The 20,395-nt window shown below is 29.2% G+C and overlaps 1 protein-coding gene across 4 annotated transcripts; it reads right to left on the reverse strand.

Moving 5' to 3' along the window:
• Positions 1-761: 761 nt before the first annotated feature.
• LOC114418325 (probable methyltransferase PMT20) lies at positions 762-5,884 on the reverse strand. 4 transcript variants are annotated; one of them, XM_028383618.1, is made up of 8 exons: positions 5,602-5,884; positions 3,823-4,108; positions 3,591-3,739; positions 3,265-3,460; positions 2,845-3,055; positions 1,738-2,410; positions 1,553-1,630; positions 762-1,441 (listed from the first exon to the last, which is right to left on the reverse strand). In XM_028383618.1, exons 2-8 carry the CDS (start codon positions 4,084-4,086, stop codon positions 1,219-1,221), a joined length of 1,794 nt encoding a protein of 597 aa, XP_028239419.1. In that variant the 5' UTR covers positions 4,087-4,108; positions 5,602-5,884; the 3' UTR covers positions 762-1,218. The 4 variants fall into 4 exon arrangements, with proteins under 4 accessions (XP_028239419.1, XP_028239427.1, XP_028239435.1 ...); XM_028383626.1 differs by having other exon boundaries at positions 5,594-5,884; XM_028383634.1 differs by lacking the exon at positions 5,602-5,884 and adding an exon at positions 4,610-5,104.
• Positions 5,885-20,395: the final 14,511 nt, after the last annotated feature.

The raw sequence follows: 20,395 nt of genomic DNA on the forward strand, positions 1-20,395 counted from the left end.
AAAATTTCTTATAGGTGATGCCTAATTACACCTGAGGGATGAAGCTGAGCATGTTAGTGATTAATTCCATACGGAATGTTATTTATTCTCACGAATTATTACATTATTTTAATATTTTTTTAGTTTGGGCTAAATAAAGATTGCATAAATGTACATTTTTTAATTTTATTATAAAATGGAATATAAAGAAAAATCTTATATAAAAAAGTAATAAACATAACATACTCGATTTCCTTGGCTAGAGCTGAAAGATATGTATTGATTAAAATTGACGTCAAACCATTATAAGGTTGAACTTGAACCACACTCGGGGAAATCTATCCAGCAATGCGAAAATTCAGAATTGAAAACAAATGTAGTCATGAACTTAGTGTTCTAACTAGGATTAGTTCTACTGAATTAGCTTCCACTTTAGCATTGGCTAGTCCAACACTACGTAAATATGCCTCTTTGCATACGTTGGATGGTGCAAAACCTTGCACAACTCAAAGTTCGATGGTCAAGGAGAACTGCTACTAATCGGTGCTTTAAAACAATGCACCTAAAAAGTGGTCGTGGAGTAGTGAGAAACAATACTTTTGGGTTGAGAATGACTCCAAAACAGTGCACATAGTAACTTATATTTCATGCCATATATCATCTTGTTAAGTAAAACGACCCGTTGATAACACAACAACTTAACCACTACTACATAGTAAATGTTTCGCATTCAATTATCCACTTCTATTACGATTTCAATAACTAACTTTCCATAAATAAAATCTGTATAATACGACATTGAATTAAATGATTATAGAGTGCGAATATTAATACAAAATGTTGTAGTATTGTCTGGTACGGAATTCCAATTTATGTATAGGTAGCATATCATATGCTTTCTGTCGGAATTAAAACTTTCATTTCTCACATGAATTCACTTGGATATTACACAACAACAACAACAAAAAATAGATATAGGAGAGTGGTAGCTGATACAATTGATGCCATATAAAGAATAGTATCTATATGAAAATTTTCTATATAACTTAACAAGATCAGATTATTGAGTTACCAATTCTTCATTTGATAAATTTGAACTCGACCGATTCTTGGCTTCTATATTATAGAATGAATCAATGTTTAGTTGATGGTGGCTCTGAATCCATTTCCCTTTGCTTCTGCTTCTGGATTTACAATTGTAGCCACCCCCTCTCACCACTGCACAGGTTCCAGAGTTTGTCATCTTGAACCGTTGTTGGATGAGTGCCATAGCTTTTTTTGGCATATCAGAATCTTCTCTTTGTCAACTCCATACTCGGTGTTTTCTTTGCGACACACCCATCTCATACCCTTGGCAATAGTAGCAATGGCATCCACAAAATAAGTGGACTCTCGAATGATAGCATGCCCACCAGGCCTTAAAATTCGATCCATTTCCAGCAACACATACTTCATTTCACATCTGTAAAGTAACAAAACAACCATTGTCAGAAACATATTCAAAAATCTAAGTTTAGAGTGAGTGTCTCCATGTTTATGTTACTAATGAGAGTAAATGAGTTCACATACTCACCTGTGGCTTTCAGCAGTGAAGAGTCCATCAAGATGAAGGAGGTCATAGGTTCGAGGATATGTTGAAAAAGCTTCACACCTACCAAATAATAAAATTCAAAATAAATACCACACCATATGATATTAACACAAATACATTCATAAATAATAACCTTATGCTTCATAATTTTAAATTTTCAAAATTACCAATCATGGAAGGTTCCAATAAGGCCACGATCATAAACCACAGGGAGTGTGTTGGGACCATAAGATGAGACCACATTCATGACCCACAAGGGATCATTGATCAAGGCTGCAGCAAAAGCTCCATATACTGTAGTCATGTCCATGACATTTCTAACTTTGTCAGTGCCAAGTTCAGGCAGCAACTTCTTGTAGTGCTGAATGCGCTTTTTCCACTTGCCATTGTCATGACTGAAAGTACTAGTACTAGAACCATGAACAGTTGTGACCCTTTCAGGGGTAGCATGCAACCGTTCAGGCCACTTAGGCATGTATGTGAGGCCTGATTTCTTGTATTTTGGATCTGGAACCACAAAACAAGCACGAAGTGGAGTGTACCATCCTGAATCTGGTTCAATGCTGTCATCACACTGTGGTGGATAGGACTCTCTGGCCAGCTTTTCATAGCAACTGTTATCTTTAGCCTTCTGCCATACTGCAATGTCATCCTTTTTATTGTACAATTTAAAGCACATTGAAGTAAGTAATTCTTGCAACTTCTCATAATCTGATCTCTGGTCTTCAATGGTTGTGTTCCATCCACGCCACCTGTGCTCGTAGTTAACAGGTGGACCAGACAAAACCCAAAATCCTCCGGGACGAAGGATACGGTGTATTTCCATGAGATAAATACCACCTAAAAGCATACATGAATATCCATCCCCATCAGATAGTGAATGAAAATTTAGCTTGAGCTTGGATAGCAGTTAACAAGACATATAAACAGCATAATTAGAATGAAATTGTCTGCCTGAGTTTATGTGAAATCTTAGTTACAGGATCAAGGGCATATTGTATATCATCTTATCAATGATCACTCATCAACTCAGGGAAATATAGTAAATCATAAAATGTGTTGCCTTTACATTCACAAAAATGCAAAGTACTAAATTTTTTTATTAGTACGATCTGACAAAACTAGATGCCAATTAAAAATCATTATAGAAAGAATCACACCATTTACACCAGATTTGTGAAGCAGTTTCATGCAGGCAAAGTTCATAACAATATAGCATAAACAAGAATGATTTCTGTTTAACCAATAAAATCCAATATGCACTGAAGAATTACCGAATTCTGTCCATGGGATAAGGCATCTGGAGCAATGAGCCATATCAAAGGAGTTTGATGGGAAAGGAAGTCTCTGTGTAGAAATGACACCAAGAACAGCTGGGATACCACGCTCTAGAGCAAATTGAACTTGAGCTTCATGGTTATCTCTTGGGGCAAGAGAAACTGTTAGAATCCCGCGATCCAACAAGTCACCACCCCAGCTAGCAACCTATAACAAATCAGAGTTAAGTGGATTAATTGATGCACTCCTTGTCTATCACCTGATCGAAATTTGTAACTGAAATTAATTAGTATTTAAATGAGTGAACTAGAGTAAGTTGATGTTTAAGGAGTGTTGAGAATTGCAATGTTGCATTGCCATCATTAGCTAAATGAAATAAAACACCTCAAGAAAAATAAGATATAAGTAAAACTCACCCCACAACCAGTATCAATGGCAGTTCTCACAGTCCCATCTTTCATTCCTGGGATCAGATCTTGCATCAAATCAACATATTCACCAACACCGTTGGGGAACATAGTACCCCCACCTGGAAACAGGAATTTCTCCCCTTCCTTTCTCAACCAATGCTGGTTAGACTTCTGCTTATTGATCCAGTCATATGGCACATTCCTGACATTAGTATAACAAAAAAGCTGAAGTGGACTACACAGTCATAGATAGCAGTAGCAAGCTACATAAATGAGTTAAATCAATCGAACCTTTTGTTATTTAACTCATCATGAAGTGTATAGTATCATACCTGTACCAACATTCATCTCTACTCTTTGGCCATCTGATTGGAGGCTTGTAACCCTCTGGGGGAGGAACCAAGCATTCTTTCCTGTCGAAAACTGGAGGGCAATGGCGTTCTAACAAAGTAAGCCGGTACACACCATACTTTCTCCATCTCTGTAAAATTATGCATGCTCAATCAGCAATGAAACATTCTTCTACAAATCCTACAGTATTAGCAAATGACTACCATTTAATACCTTTGGATCTGTGCATGGAGTGTAGTCTTGATAGTCTATGCTGCATTCAGGGAAACTGATTGGCTTAATTTGCAGAGAACCTGAGGATTGCTTAGGAGAATCAAGGGTCTTCTGAATGGTATTAACCACAACCCCATCCTTTCCAGAGCAAAAGATTCCTCCCAGATAGAAAGAAAAACCACATAGAGCAATTAAAGTGACTGCCAAAGTCACAGCCCGGTTCTTATTTGGCTGATTAATCGGTTTTCCATCTTTATGCTTCATGGTCCAACAAATATTCCACTATCTGCAGAAACACAACATACAAAACTTCAGTGCAATGCAACTATGCCACTTCCTCCACCTACTCATATACACATTTTTTATTATTTGAAAAGCAAGGTGTCAGGAATCATCATTCTCCAATCATAGGTGATTGAAGAAAAAGGAAACCTGGAACTTAGAAAAGCCACTCTAACCACCCCTATAATAAGAATTCAAAAAAAGAACCAAGGACTAGAATCATGACTTAATTAAATTTGGTAAAAAAAAAAAAAACCACTTGATCTGAATTGTCATACCCTTTAAGTTCAAGTTCCACCATCTAACTAGAGAAGCCAAAGAAGAAAAGGCCACAACAATTCAGATCAGAACACTGACAAAAGCAACATGATCCAAAAACCAACAACCAAGAAAAGACAACAAACAAAGGTTGATTAACAGCAACTTGAGCACTCATAACAACACTAAAAAAAAACTAAAAACCACCGACCCCCACCTCCCAAAAATAAAATCAGATCAACCTGACCTGAGAAACAAGGCACAAATTCCATAGCAGATCCAATTTTGGAAAATAAAAAATAGAAATAAGGAAAAGGAGATTGATGATTAATTCCAGCTGGTCAATACTCCACACACAGTCACCAAGCATTAAAACGACATGGGCTTATTAATAAACGAAATCTGATACTTCCACCGACACTAGTTACTTTCCATTCCATGTCACATTGCCTTTAAGATGTTCACATGACACTGGGCCCCAACAATAATCGGTTCTTGTGAGGACCCTTTCCACACAAAAAGGAAAATGAAGCACTGGATCTCACACCATACTGTGTCATATTCCCTTCTTCTACGTAAAAGGAAAAGCCACCAATGTGAAACATTTTTCTTCACACGTACGAAAAGCTCCCATCATGCATGTGTCAGTGATACCCGATCCACTGTGTTTTGTCTGAACTCTCAAGTTACATCCACCAATGGCTATGCAAGTGTGACAACCGAGAAAAAACACGGAAACAAGGTGTGCTGATTTCCCAGCTCAATAAAAAAAACAGAAAAAAATCATTTTTTGATTTTTTTTCCAACAATCTAAGAAACCCCATCTCGAGTATATAACAAAGCAACCACCAAACATGTGGATTAATTAGCACGGGTTGTTTCAACTCAACAAAAAATATAACAATAGATGAATCCGGCTACTTGGTTCATACCATTCTCAAGTTTAATGATAAAATGAGAAAGAAAGAAAAAAGAGAAAGGAGCTTCAAAGATAACACACAGAATAAACACGCCACACTCACCACAAGAAGCGTTAAGGACATTCAAAGATACCAAAAAAATAAGAAGAAGAAGAAAACAGAGTATGGCATTCAAATCTGAAGAGATCTAGATTTGCAAGATGGAAAGAACAAGATAGAAGAGAACAAATACAAAAGATAACAGACAGGATAATGAAAGAGAGAGAGAAAAAAAAAAAAAAAAACAGAATGAAAAGGGTGTATATGTGTACAGTATTACTCTGTTTCTCTCTGACTCTGGCTTCTTCAGGGTTTTCTGGCTCTGTGTCTGGTTGAAAGAATATGAAGGGGTGCTGCCTAAAACACTGGCATGGAATGTGAACGTGAGAGAGAGATAGGAAGAGAAAGTGAAAGGCCAAGGTTGAAGGGACCAACCGATAAGTCAGATTTGTGTGTGAGGCTAAACTAAAGATAGATCAACCATATATATAACTATTTGCTCGCCATGTGCCTGGTTGTCCCTTCTTCTCTCCTTCCTTCCTGTAATCTAATACTAGCTCCTATGGTATATGAACATATTTTTCTTTAATCTTATTTATAAGCATCACTAATTTTCTAACTTATTCAAAATTAAATATCTCTTATATTCTTAATTTCTTTTATTAATTCTATTTATTAGACACTCACTTATTTAACTATAATTATTAACATTAAATAAAATCAATAATTATAATATTTAAACTGAAGGATATTTTTGGAATAAAATTTAAATCTACCATGATATTATTAAGTTTGATCACCACTTTCCTTAGTTTTAATGATTTATACTAGATTGTTTATTAGGACTAGAGATAGAGGTAGTAATTAAATTAATTACGCCAAACAAAGAAAAAACGTCAAATGCTAACGATTATTTTTGGACTTCTATTAAAAAACTTAAAAAATAAATATTTTATTAAGAGACGAAAAATTATATTATTCATGATTTTTTGCATTATGATATTATTTACATAATAAATATTTTATTTTTTATAATTTCTTGATCAAATGTCTTAAGAAGACACTATTTTGCCTGAGCAAGAAAAATTAAAGCTACCATGTAATAAAAGTTATTATTGTTTGTTATAGTAGTGTCTGTGAACATAATTATTAATCGCCGTATAATTATTCCGTGTTGACGCTGAATCTGCTGAAAATATGGGATGCCCAAAATGAGTTACATTAGCACTTTCGCCAATAGATTGATTGCAAGTTGAGAAGTGCGTTTGGTATAGTATTGTCCGTAAATTATGTTAATTATTGTCACTTATGTGTCTTTCAATTTCCATTCAATGGTTCAAAGTGAGTGGCTTTTAGATCTTGAGTAGAATGAAGTATAAATCAGTTCATTCTAATTCATTTGATGGAGATTGGATGATATACAATTTATGTGAATTTTATCAAATAAAAGTATTTTTTATTATTATTGTTATTATTAGTGTAAAAGTTTTGAAACTATAAATTATTATTTTCTTGATTTCTATAGTAATTATTATAAAATTTAAGGAATTTATCATACAATTATTTTGTAATTGAAAAACTAAATTAATTAAGAGCTTTATAATGTCGGTAAAATTTAATTAGATTGATAAAAAAAAAAAAGTTATACTCCGTAGTGGTAAATAATGTCTCTTTGATGGAGTATTAGTTAACAATATTTACATATAATTCATTAGTGACAAATAATATTCAAAGAATATAAGAAATAAAAACATTTATAGGGCCACCTCCGTAGTGGTATACTTCCTGAATGCAAATAAAAAGTCGTGACTCTTTTGATTGTACGGACTGATAGAATTGTTCATATTTTATGGGAAAAAGTGAAACTGGTTTGAATGCTGTACCTATGGACGATGAGTGATGCTCACTTGAACCTATGCAGTCACGATGGTATGATTCATGGCAAACCTTGGTGGTGATTTTGAAGATAGCAGTATATGGAGTACATGTACATTTTTCTTTTAAATATTTCTTGTTGCCCAATGTTTTGTATGGTTGTGTGAAAGATTAAAAAAAAAATGTGAGATTAACACTCATTTTTGAAAAAAAAAATCTCTTTCTTCACAATTTTAACTCAATCATACACACTGAGAGAATCATGTTTAAAAAAAAAAAAAACATGTTCTTTCCTCTACTTCTTTTTATCTCTCCAGTTTGAATATTGTCTCGTGGCATTTTATGATGTAAAATCTTAATTTTTGATTAAAAGTGAGAGAAGGAAATTTTAAATAATAAAAAAAGAAAAATGGTGAAAATTTTCACATAAAAGAATTTAAGGATTTGTTTGGAAGAGTAAAAATAAATAAATAAAATGAATTAAAATAAAATGTAAAAATATGGATCTCACATTATTTTAGTGTTCATTTTTCTCATTTTTCAACCTTTTTCTCGATAAACGAATGCACCTTGAGAGAAAATCTAACTTAAAAAGATCTGTCCCCTCACAAAACAATGTTATAAAAAGTGGAATGAATTTTATTGATCACATATGAGATAAATTAAATGAGTAGAATTATATATAATTAAAGTAAAATTCATTTATTTAACTAGTTTAAGTTATAAATTAATTTCACTTTATTTAATTCATAAATTAAATTCAACAAATTAATTATCCGATCAATTCTTAAACTAATTTTGAATTAATTTAGTTTATTTTTTACCTAGATACAAAAGCTTCACACTTACTAGGTGTACGTTCTAAAGCAATGTGATAGAATTACACAAGTTTTCTGGATGGATTACTTATCACAAACGCAATAAAAACTAGAAACATGAGGAGAACCGAACAACATTCCTTAAGGATCACACTTAATTAAATTACAAAAGCAACATACTATATTATATTCATAGACTTTATGAAGGAGTTTGTTGGTAGTTTCCTTTTTTGTTGCAAGTGACATTGATTATATAAACGTCCAAATTTTGTATTCCTGAAATATTAATTTTCTTTTATCACTTGGTTAATAAATATATATTCTTGGCAAAAAAAATGTTATGTATTTATGAAACTTCATGGGGTCCATGAAAATTAGTTATTCAGAGAAAAAATGAGAAGAAAAATTAATAGTTTTGATATACTGAAGTTGATTTAGAATCCTGCTAAAGAAATGCAATTAATGTTTTTATTTTCAAAGCGCAATTAATATTTTTACCTTTCTTAAAATTATTTTTAAAATTTCTTGTTATACTCCATTGTCCATTCTACTCTAACACATATACTATATATTTTAAAATTTCTTGTTATACTCCATTGTCCATTCTACTCTAACACATATACTATATATTTTAAAATTTCTAGTTATACTCCATATTGTCCATTCTACTCTAATACATATACTATATCTCATCAATATTGGAGTAAGAATTCAATATTATTTGAGAATTATTATGTGATTTAAGAATATAACTAATATAATCTTGAACTTTTGAATGGACAAATAAATATCAATAATTTTATTAACTTGTTGAATAGATAAACGAGAACAAAAAATATATCAATTAAGTTAATTGGCTTCCTTGTATTTAAAAAATGATACTGTATTACTTAATTATTGCACTTCATTTGCTAAACCTTAATAAAGTATTTTCAAAACTAAACTTTACATTAAAAAAAACTTTACCCATCAAGTATTTGCTATATCTTGCTTGCTCTTTTTCTTTTTTTGGATTGCTTGCTCGTTTTATAAGCTACGAAATATGTATTCGAAACATAGGTTAATGGCAAGTTCACCAAACAGAATTGGATATCCTATATATTGGGATCTAAATCATGATTAGTATGTGAATATAGTTGAGACCACAAGAAACATGTATACTTGTTCATTTCCTAGAGCTAGCTATGATCATTATTAAATTTTCAGAAAACCAAGCCACGCTTCATGCTTGTCATGATAACAACCACCCTAATATATTTCCATTATTTGACAAATTCGGATTGTTTAGATTGTGTTACTTCATTTGAAATAATTTACATTTTCTTTCAAAATAATTAAAAACAGAAAATAAATTAAAACTAATAAGATAATATTTATGTAATTATTAGTAGAAACATATATCAATTTTTTTTTTTTGAAAAAAAAACTTCACATACATTAAAGTAATTGTGTCGATCAACACATGCACACAAACATTAAATTGTCAATCTCCAAGGCCATGCTTTAGCACACCCTCATGGTTAATAGTTTTGCTCTATAGGTTTTAAGGTATTACCATTCTACAAGGAACCATGGCCTAAACATCCAAATTTCATAGAGAAGACGTTTTGATTTGATTTTACTCTAAACAGTAAACAGTATATTTATTTTCCAATTTAATCCATTGCATTTTCTGTTACACTTCATTACACCTACTTTGAAAACGTCAGAAGGAAAATTGGATAAACTCAAAACAAAAACTAAATTTCACAAGTCTAAACTAAAGTATTATAGATAAAATTATTTAAAATATTCAAATTGAAAAATACAAAGAATAACTGTGAGAAAAAAAAAGGAGGACTTTGACGCGAATATCCTTAGCGAAAATCTCCATCTTAAAATGTTAAAAGAATTAAAAAAATCAATGCGTCACAATCACAACAAAGATAATAGAAATAATAATAAAAGTTAGGGCGATTAAAAAAAATAACAACAAAGAAAAACTAGGACCGAAAGGCTTTCTCATAGGTAGATTGTGGTGGAAAATAAATAAATTAAAAAAAAAAAAAACCAATGTTGCCTGTTAGAACGAGGTGTTAAAATTTTCACTTTGAAATACGTGTAAGTAAAATTTACAATATTCATTATTTATTTATATAAAAATACCTTCATTATTTATGCGTGTCAAGTGTGTGTAGATTTTTCATTTAATTACATTTATTCAATTCTTAATTATGTTTTTTTAAGTTACATATAATTTGCTGATATGATAAGGTAAGATGTGAAAAGGGATTTTTTTTTTAGAGAGGAAATTAGGCAAAGGCAAGTGGGGCTTGCGTTTTGGAAATCATAAAGCATATAAATACATAAAATAATAATAATTAGTCACTCTAAGCCAAAATCATTAGATTGGATCTATCTATGTGATTGGCGAAGCCCGCAAAAGTTGACACTTGAAACAACTCAAGTTTTCAAACTGAGTTCACTGCCGACACTTAATTGTATTGTTAGAGAGATGTGGTGAAGTTGTTTAAGATTATTAATTTTCATACATCATATAGTTTTTTTTAAACATTAGTTATGTAAACTATGTTCAATAAGTTTAAAAATATTAAATACCCGTATTTAAAGTTATATAACATACTCAACCAACCATATCATTCAATAAGTTTAAAAATAAATAAATAACTATCAAATGTATTAGATGTCTTAACACTTATCTTAAAAATGATTTTTGAAAATGAAATGGTAATAACTCGGTATCATGACTTTGTTTCGTAAAAACCAATACGAATTCTTTTTTGGCTGAAGAAAAAAAAATGATGAAATATTCGTTGAGCATTTGACCAAGCAAGGAGCATTTCACGAAAATCATAATTGTTAAAAGCTTATGAAATAACTTCCTGTGTGTAAAAAATAACTTAAAAGAAGATTAATTTTTATACTTTATTAATATAAATATTTTTACACTGTCAATTAATTAATTTTAAATCATTTTAAATTTGAATTTTAAATAATTATTACAAAATAAAATAAAACTAAAATATATTTTAATTAATATTAAATTAAATTATTCAGGTATATGCAGGAATCTTGCAGATTATTAGTAAATATTAAAACCTAGGAAAGAAAAATGAGCACGAACATGATGGATGAATACAACCTCAGCACTAACAACACCATTGTCTAATAATAGCATATATATATATATATATATATATATATATATATATATATATATATATACGAGAATGAGGTAGAGTGCTCTCACGTAGCCACGTTCCTACATTTGTTAATTGATCTTTTGTCCCTGCGGTGCTGCTTACTATGCTGCCCATGTCACCTTTTCTATTTCTTAATTTGATTTTAGTATTAATACCACTGACATTCATGAACAACCTCTTCGCTTTTAACAATTCTTAATTTCTTCTTGAATTTTGTGAGACAGACACGGTTTTCTTGTAGTATTTTATTCTTCGGTCCCCAACTTTTTGTTTGTTTCTCAAAACATGCTGTTTCCATTATGATTTTGTGTTAACAATAATAAATTGGGAGAAAGAAGGAAATAACAAAGCATAAAAAATAGGAAAGTAAACGAAGGGTATGGTTATTGACTTGGTTTAATTATATATTGTCATGTTTATTCTATCAAATCTCCTTTGTCAACACTCAACACCGAGCTAGTGTCCTCGTTATCACTTTGTTATCTATTCTTATTATTTCTATTTTGTGAATTACTCGAACCGAAACTCCCTTATATTATTTTATAATTTTTAACTAAATATTTTCTTAAAATTTATTATTGGATTAAAAGCTTTTTCACATGGATTACATTATTGGAATTTTAGGAGATCCTTACAAAATACCAATAATCACCAAAAACACATTACGTTATATTATTAGGAAGAGTTTTAATAATACCTAGATCCATAATGATTGATCAACAAATGTTGCGGAATCTGAATTCATAGGTAACTGGTGGCTTCATGATTCTTCATCAATTGGAATCTCTTTATTCCTTAATAGGACTTTCGTAACTCTTTAGATTGGGAGAAGAGAAACTATATGTGACGGCTTGGGGACCATAGTCTTCTTATAATGCGTGTTAACGTAATAGGGTTCTCATTATCCCATAATGGGCCAAACACTGATATCTGCTCATTTAAGTCCATATCATTTGATCTGGTTGTCTAACGGGCTCACTTAATTTGATCACATAAAATAAAACTCATTATTGATAAATAGCTAATATAATTGTCTTATAATATTAGCCCACATTAATTATTAGAATAGAAAATTCCAATAATCTCGCACTTGGACTACATATTGTAACAATTTTATCAAAAATCCTTAAGCGTGCATGCATGCATCTGTATGTTATTTACCTTTAGACTTCCACCTTAACAACTTGATTCATCTCATGCATCAATAATGAAATCATTGTGTCTTTGTCACTACAACAAATGTAACTAGACCCTAATGACGACCACATCACTACACTCAATGACATAGGTCAATATGAATAAGCAACATGAAAATTACATGCAATATGATCTCAGTCATGCCTATTTCCAATTGGTCCAAACTTTATTCTTTATAGAAATCAATCCAAACACAACATAAATATTGCAAACAAAACAAGCTTATAATGAAATGATTAACTTCAACTTTATTTCTACAGAAAATCCAAACAACAAAATATTTGTAAATCACAAGATATAGAACATAAGTAAGACTCTCACTCAACTAAGGTACTATCAGGAAATACACCCATATGAACATTGTGCTCATAAAAAACTTTAAGTGTCATACCTCTAGTAAGTGGATCAGTTAGCATGAAATGAGTCATTATATGTTCTATACAAATCTATATTTTCTAGATTCTTTATTTAACAACCAAATATTTTATGTCAACAAACTTTTACTTAGTTGAATCCTTAATAAGACCGCTAAGATATTGTCCCAATAAACACTCGATGGCTACTTAATGTTGGCGACAACAGGCAAGCCAATTATAATAATTTAGCAATCATAAATTCTAATATGATGTCTCATAGCAAAATATTAACTCCACCAACATGGTTAAGTATGGATCCTTATGTGAAGTGATTGCTATTATGATATGAGTAATTTAAATCATAGTAGTAACAACAACAATTAAAGAAGAGAATAATAAACTTGCAATGCAAAAATAATCTTTATGGTAAATTTCAAGACCCAAACAAGATACCTAGCGCACCATTAATCCTCAATCTTTAGATTGAAAAAGACTAACTGTAACTGGTACTCTCAACGCATTAATCAAACATTGATGATAAGTCCTGTCAAATAAAAGTTGTCTTTGGACATTTCATTGCTCACATGGAAAACTTATATGATGATTACTCCGATCAAATAATGATTGTCTTTGAACTTTTCATTATTCACATGAAAAATCACACTATTTATAATCACCACATGTTTACCATTGCAAGCATGTAATTATTCTGTCAAATTGTGTCTTCCTTTGGGCCAAGCACACTTCACATGAATAATTACATGCAACATCCATATAAATTTAATCAAATTAACTTACGTAACAGAGGTTACTTTGGCAACATGTTTTTTCAATCAATTTAACCAAAAACATACAAGATAATTTAATATAATAAATGAGAAGTCTTAAAATTACACAACTTTCACATATAATTTAGTTATATAAGATATAACAAAACATGCAAATATTTTACAGAGCATATCCATCACAAGATACCTAGTACAACATTAATTCATAGTCTTTGGACACAAAAATTAATTTTTAATTAATACTCTCAACACAATGATCAAATATTGACAATAAATTCTGTCAAATAATAGTCTTTCTTTGGATTGACTATTATTCACATGAAAATACCTTTATAATTGTCACACATTTATCATTACAGGTACAAAATATTATTTGGTCAAATTGCGTCTTCCTTTGGGCCGAACACATTTCGCATAAAATAATTTTATATAGAAATCTATGTAATTTTAATCAAATCAATTTTCACAATAAAGATTACTTTGACAATATATCATGTCAATCAATTTAATTAAAAATCACTAGATATGCAAATAAATGGGAAAGATCTGGTACTGCTAAATTAACTTCAATCATGATAGCAAAAAAATATATAACATTAATTACGACAAATAAATATCATATCCTTAAATTATATTTAATGTTATCATTGATTTATACTTAAAATACCACAAACATCTTTCTTTTGTTCCTTTTGCTTAAAGCAGCCTTAGTTTTCCTTTTTTATTCTTAGAGGTTAAGCTTAAATGAGCACTGTCAAATGTGTCTTTCTATAGCCTCTCTTCCACTTGCACATAATGAGATATAAGCTCATTAATGGATCATTTGTCCTTCTGAGTGTTATAACTCACTTTGAATTGCCCAAAGTGCACAATAAGTGAGATCAAAACTAAATGTACGAGTAGTTCTTCACCAAGCTCTATCTTAAGTGTTTTCAGTTTTAATGTTAAGTTAGACATTTTCATTATATACTCCCTTATATAACTTTTCCCCTCTTTTTTTTTTAACAAAAAAAATAACAAATAATAAAAACAAAAACTGCATGCACAAAAAACTTCCTTATATATATTATTAACAATAGCCATGAAGAAAAATCATTCACAAATCCAAATAACGATGTTAAAAAAACAAAATACACCCAAATTTAAATCAAATATCCAATTTACCAACAATTAATATGTGTGGTTCTAAAAAAACTTGGGTTCATATAACCAAAGCAATCCAGGTATAATTGGAATCAAATAACTTTAAATCCCAATAATCTAATAGTAATGATGGCTCTGATACCACTTGTTGGAATTTTTAATAAACCTTATAAAATATCAAATGAGCACTAAAACACATTACGTCAGATTATCAAGAGGTTTTAAGGAATACCTGGATCTATAATGATTGATCAACAAATGCAGCGGAATCTGAATCCGTAGGTAACCGGTGACTTCATGGTTCTTCCTCAATCGGAACCTCTTTATTCCTTAATAGGACCTTTGTAACTCTTCAGATGGGGAGAAGCGAAATTATATATGACGGCTCGGTATATTGGGGACCATAGTCTTCTTATAATGTGTTAACCTAATAGGATTCTCATCATTTTCTAATGGACCAACACTGACATCTGCTTATTTAAGTTTATATTATTTAATTTGGTTGTCTAACGTACTCACTTAATTTGATCACATAAAATAAAACTCATTAATGATAAATAGCTAATATAATTATCTTATAATATTAGCCCACATTAATTATTGGAATAGAAAATTCCAACATATATATGCAAATTTTATATTAATTTAAAATCATTTACTACCTTATTCATATAAGTTTAAATTGATGTAATATAAATATTTCAAAATATAATAAAATATAGATTATTTGATTATTTTCTTGTTGTTCGATATTGACAAAATTTGATACTAATGAACTTGATAATATATAAATATAATTTAAAGGTTTAATCAATAAGAATCATATTCTATATAAAGTTATAAAAACAATGTAATAGTTGTCAAAGTTATACGTATATAATTTTGGACTGAATAGTCAAATTTGTTCCTAAAGGTGTGAGGCGCTAACAAATTAGTTCTTGGAAGATAAAAAATTTAAATTTAGTCTTTGAATTTGAAAAAAAAATGCAATGAATTAGTCTTGTAAATAATTTAATGACAAATTAGTCTCTAAATTTTATAACTTAATGTCAAATTGATAATAAAAAATATAACTTATTTTCAAATTGATCATTGAATATTATAACTTAATGACAAAATGGTCTTACAAATTTGACAGCAAAACTAATTTATCGTATTTTTTACACATTTAAAGACTAAATTTATATTTTTCATCTTTCAGTAATTAACTTATCATCGTATCACACTTTGAAGATAAATTTAACTATTTTTTTTTTATTTTGACATGAAAAAGAAAATGACTAGTTAGAAAGATAAAAGAAAACAATGTTAATGACTTGGGAATTGGTTATATTATGTTCTTCTTGAACCAATCGCTGTCGTTTGTAAAAGTAGACTTACAGGAATTCTACCAAACGTCTAGTTTTTTTAACTTCCTTTTCTGGAATTGCCTCTAGAAGTCTAATCTTAATGGTGTGAGTCTCTAGCATTATAAGTTATTATTCTGAATTATACATATTTAATATGGTGAGTAATTGATATATCGAAATGTACCTGCAGGTCCATATGTGCATCAATATAAAATATTGCCATCATTAATACATTCCTGTCACACTTTAATCAAGACGATAAGTTCATTTAAAGTTCTTTAATTAGCCAACTCCAATCTACCTATAAGATGGCTCAAATGGTTTGGACCAACTCAAAAACCTTTTAGGTCAAACAAGCGTCTCAAGGCTACTCATCCATGCAAGTGATAGCCAAGTTGAATAAATTTAAATAGATATATGATGTGATCACAACAATTGAATCATTGTAAATAATTGAAATGCATTAGGTCTGAATAGCATTTGCAAGGGGATAAAATGTTGACTTAGAATTCACAGACATATCTACTATAGCTGGGAATAATCATAGAATAACGGTTTGATTTGGATTGTTGAGACTTGAAGGAAATAATAATCAAAGATTAAATAAAGCATTATTTATTGATGAAGGCATAGAGGTTTTTTTTTTTTTGTCAAGGCATAGAAAGTAAGTTTGATGAAATTGATGTAAATATTGATGTTAAACCACTAAATTTGTCTATTAGATTTGTTAATGTATTTAAATATTGATTTCTATGACAATTAAACCTTTATTTTTAATGGAGAACTCTATTCTTTAAGTTAAATTAAAAAATTATAATAAACATTAGGAGTGAAAATTCCTAATGATGGTAAGATTATGTTGAACAAAATTAGTTGAAAAGTTAGTTAAAAGCTGAAAAGTTAACTTATTAGATCATAAATGGTCAATAAAACTAACTGTAGTCGAAAAGTGTAGAATAACATAAAAATTATAAAATCATGATTTAATTAAAAAAATAATAACAAAATTTAATAAATGTATTGAGGATAAAAATGAAAGAAAAAATAAAAAGTTATAAACTAATATTTTAAAAGATACTATTTTAAATATTATTTCAAAAAACACTAAATACTACTAAAAAAATTTGTTTACCAAATCATCAAATAAATTTTTTAACTAATAAAACAACTAAAAGTTAACTGAAATAACTTAACAAACATAACTTAAAAATCCAATAATTATTCCTACCCTAAAAGATTAAAGGATTCATGTCTTAAAGCACGTTTATAGAGCAAATTATCATTCAAGATAAAAAAAATCATCATAATATAAGGTTGATCAAGTTTTAAGAAGTATTATCTTCTTACCTTTTTATTTATGGTTTAATGTTATTTCGTAGAAACTAATACCTTTTTCTCACTCTACAATACATATATGTGTAAGTTAATTAAAAATTAAAAGACACATTAAGGATATAATTAATAAAATAATAATTGATGTGATCTTAAACTTTACAAATGACATATAAATAAAAATAAAAAATTAAATTTTAAGCACAAACACACGCTATAAGGAAATTAAATTTTATTAATGATCTAAATCAATTAGTCATAAATTTCATCAAATTCACCTAACTTTGACAAAAAGAGATTTAGTAATACCTTCCGTTCTCATTTGAGAACCTTTCAACTAATTTATATTTTTTTAAAAAAGTAATTAATTTATTTAATTACATTAAATCTGTCAATTAATTGTATTATCATTTTAATATTATCATTTATTTATTTTTTTATCTATTTAATTATTTCTCATTAATATTTGGAGAAAAAATAATTAAATAAGAATATGTAAGAAAAAAATAATTAATATATCTATAAATTAAAAAAATAATCTTATAAAAAGAGACAAACAATTTTTTTAAAAAGTGTTATAATTAGGAACAAATGAAGTAGATTGGATAAACGAAAACATAAAAAGGAAAAAGGAAAAAGATTTTTTTTCATAAGTCACAAACTCTAAGATAGATCCAAAAATGCAAAGCGTGATGACTGGAATTCTTTTTTACAAAATATCCCTAGAAATTTTCTTCACCTCTTTTTAAATGGGTTTGGGACGCCCACTTATTCTACGCCAAACACCTTCGTTAGTGCCTATAGTTCCTATATAACAAACGTAGTCTTTAAAATAATAATAATAATAATACATATACCCCAATAGTCAACGGATTAGAAATAAGAATTCCCTCTATCTAGAAATCTAATACAGCTATACAAATAGTAGCAAAGTCGTGATATGCCAATTGGAAGTGTACTTGCAAAGCTTTGTTAGATAATTTAGAGCAAAGTCTCAAGTCCTAGTAGCAAACAAAAAATGGTGAAGTTTTTTCCTTTTGGCAAATTCAAATTGTGAAATTGACCATACAAACTTTAATTTTCCTTAGCTAATTAAGTAGTTTTCTATTGCAATTAGGAAAGAGTAGTTTTTCAATTTTGATAAACATGATAAAAAGGAAAATGCCAAATCAAAGGCTAGCAGAAGATTCAACCACCGACAGCCACGTGATTGATTACTTTATTCCTTTCTTCAGTTATGTTATGGCTAATTATTTGCTGTGCGAACATTATACTTTTCTTGTTATGCTACATTTACAGAATCCCCTGGAAATTAAGGAGAAGAGAATGTGAGTGCCAGATATAGGGCAAATAAATTCTAAGTTGTTTGAAATCCCTGAAGTTATTATAATCAACAAAAAATATATATTTAATTAAACAAGATTATTGTATATTAAAGCGTAATGTTTAGTATGATATTGTTACCATTTTCTTTTTCACTTTTGCCTTTTATATCTTTATCTTTATCTTTTTTTATAGGTCAATTTATAATATGGTGGGTCAAGCGTTTTCAGTAGTCGAAGTATGTTATGTATAGCTTTTCTACTCAAATCCAACTAAGGTTTCTTTTTTTGACTCCCATATTTTGACTATTACACCTAATTTGCCACAATCTTTGCAACTTGAAGTTGAACCACCCTGATCAGCGATCTCCCAAAAAACAAATTGTTTAGTTCCATAGTCTTAAATGTGTTTTTGGTTATGTTCGATAAAATTAAGTGTAAAATTAGCTTGAAAGTTGATAAGTTAGCATGTGATTAGGAACTGAAAAATTATTTTATTAAAAATATTTGATAAAATTAGTTGTTAAAATAATTAAAAAATAGAGGTGTCAAAACGAATCAGCATTGTCCACATAGGTTGATCCACCACTACGAACCAAACTAACTCACTTTTAAATAAGACACAAAAATATCAATCTTGTCTCGTCCATTATGGGTTGGCGGGTTGGGTGGATTGACTCACCAAATTTTTATAATGAAAAATTCAAAAATAAAATTTTAAAAAATTAAAAACATTTTTCTCTATTTTTTATTTTTTAAAGGTGACATTTTTTTAACCAAAGGCATTCCAATTATTCAAATACAAATAATAAAAAAATATCTTAAATAACCATTTAAGTATTTAATATATTCATGAATGTAACCATTCAAATTATCAAATATCTTAATTCTCAAATGCATAAATTTTATTAGTTTATTATTAATTCTAGACCCTGTGACTCTTCTCTTGGTATCCTAAAATTCTAAACCCTTCTATTCAATTAATAAGTTATTAGTTTATTCACTTAGTTACTTAATTTGGTTTAACGGGTCAACCTGACTCAATCCAACTTGAATAACCTGTCTAACTCATGGATTAAGTGAACTGATTTATTTTTCTCAATATTGTGAATTTTTTTTTTTTGGTCCAACCTAACCCAAACCCGTGGTGAGCCAGGCTGACTCACTAAATTTGGACTCACTTTGACAATACTCTTACTTAAAAGTAGAAAATGACATAAAATAAATAAAATAATGATTTATTTAAAAAAGTAATAAAAAATAAATAAATATATTGATGATAAAAATAAAAAATTATAAACTAAAATGTAGCATTTTAAAAAATGCTACTTCAAATAATGTTTCAAAAAATATTAAAAACTACCAAAAAATTATTAAAAAAACTTGTTTATCAAATAATCAAATAAATTTTTCAACTACTAAAAAATTAACTAGAATTTATCGCAAAACATATTTTTCTCTGTAGTAAAGATATCAAGTGTTCTTTAAAATTTAAATTGACCTTTTATTTTATAAAAGCCAAATTAAGTGTACTATTGGAGTCTTTATATCATAGTCCCGTTGATGTTCACATGTCAAATTTATTAAAATTTTAATTATATAAGTAAATATTTTTCCACTGTAATGCACGTACTAAAATACTATACTAATTATGCTACAGCAAAAAAAAAAAAATACTATACTAGCTATAT

Source organism: Glycine soja, chromosome 1 (assembly GCF_004193775.1).
Source record: "Glycine soja cultivar W05 chromosome 1, ASM419377v2, whole genome shotgun sequence".
Lineage (NCBI taxonomy): Eukaryota > Viridiplantae > Streptophyta > Magnoliopsida > Fabales > Fabaceae > Glycine > Glycine soja.

Coding starts and splice junctions, on each gene's coding strand:
- LOC114418325 (XM_028383618.1), bottom strand. CDS start 4,086: ATGAAGCATAAAGATGGAAAACCGATTAATCAGCCAAATAAGAACCGG. Junction 1,631..1,737: donor ATTGGAACCTTCCATGATTG/GTAATTTTGAAA, acceptor ATTATTTGGTAG/GTGTGAAGCTTTTTCAACAT. Junction 1,442..1,552: donor TTCACTGCTGAAAGCCACAG/GTGAGTATGTGA, acceptor GTTACTTTACAG/ATGTGAAATGAAGTATGTGT.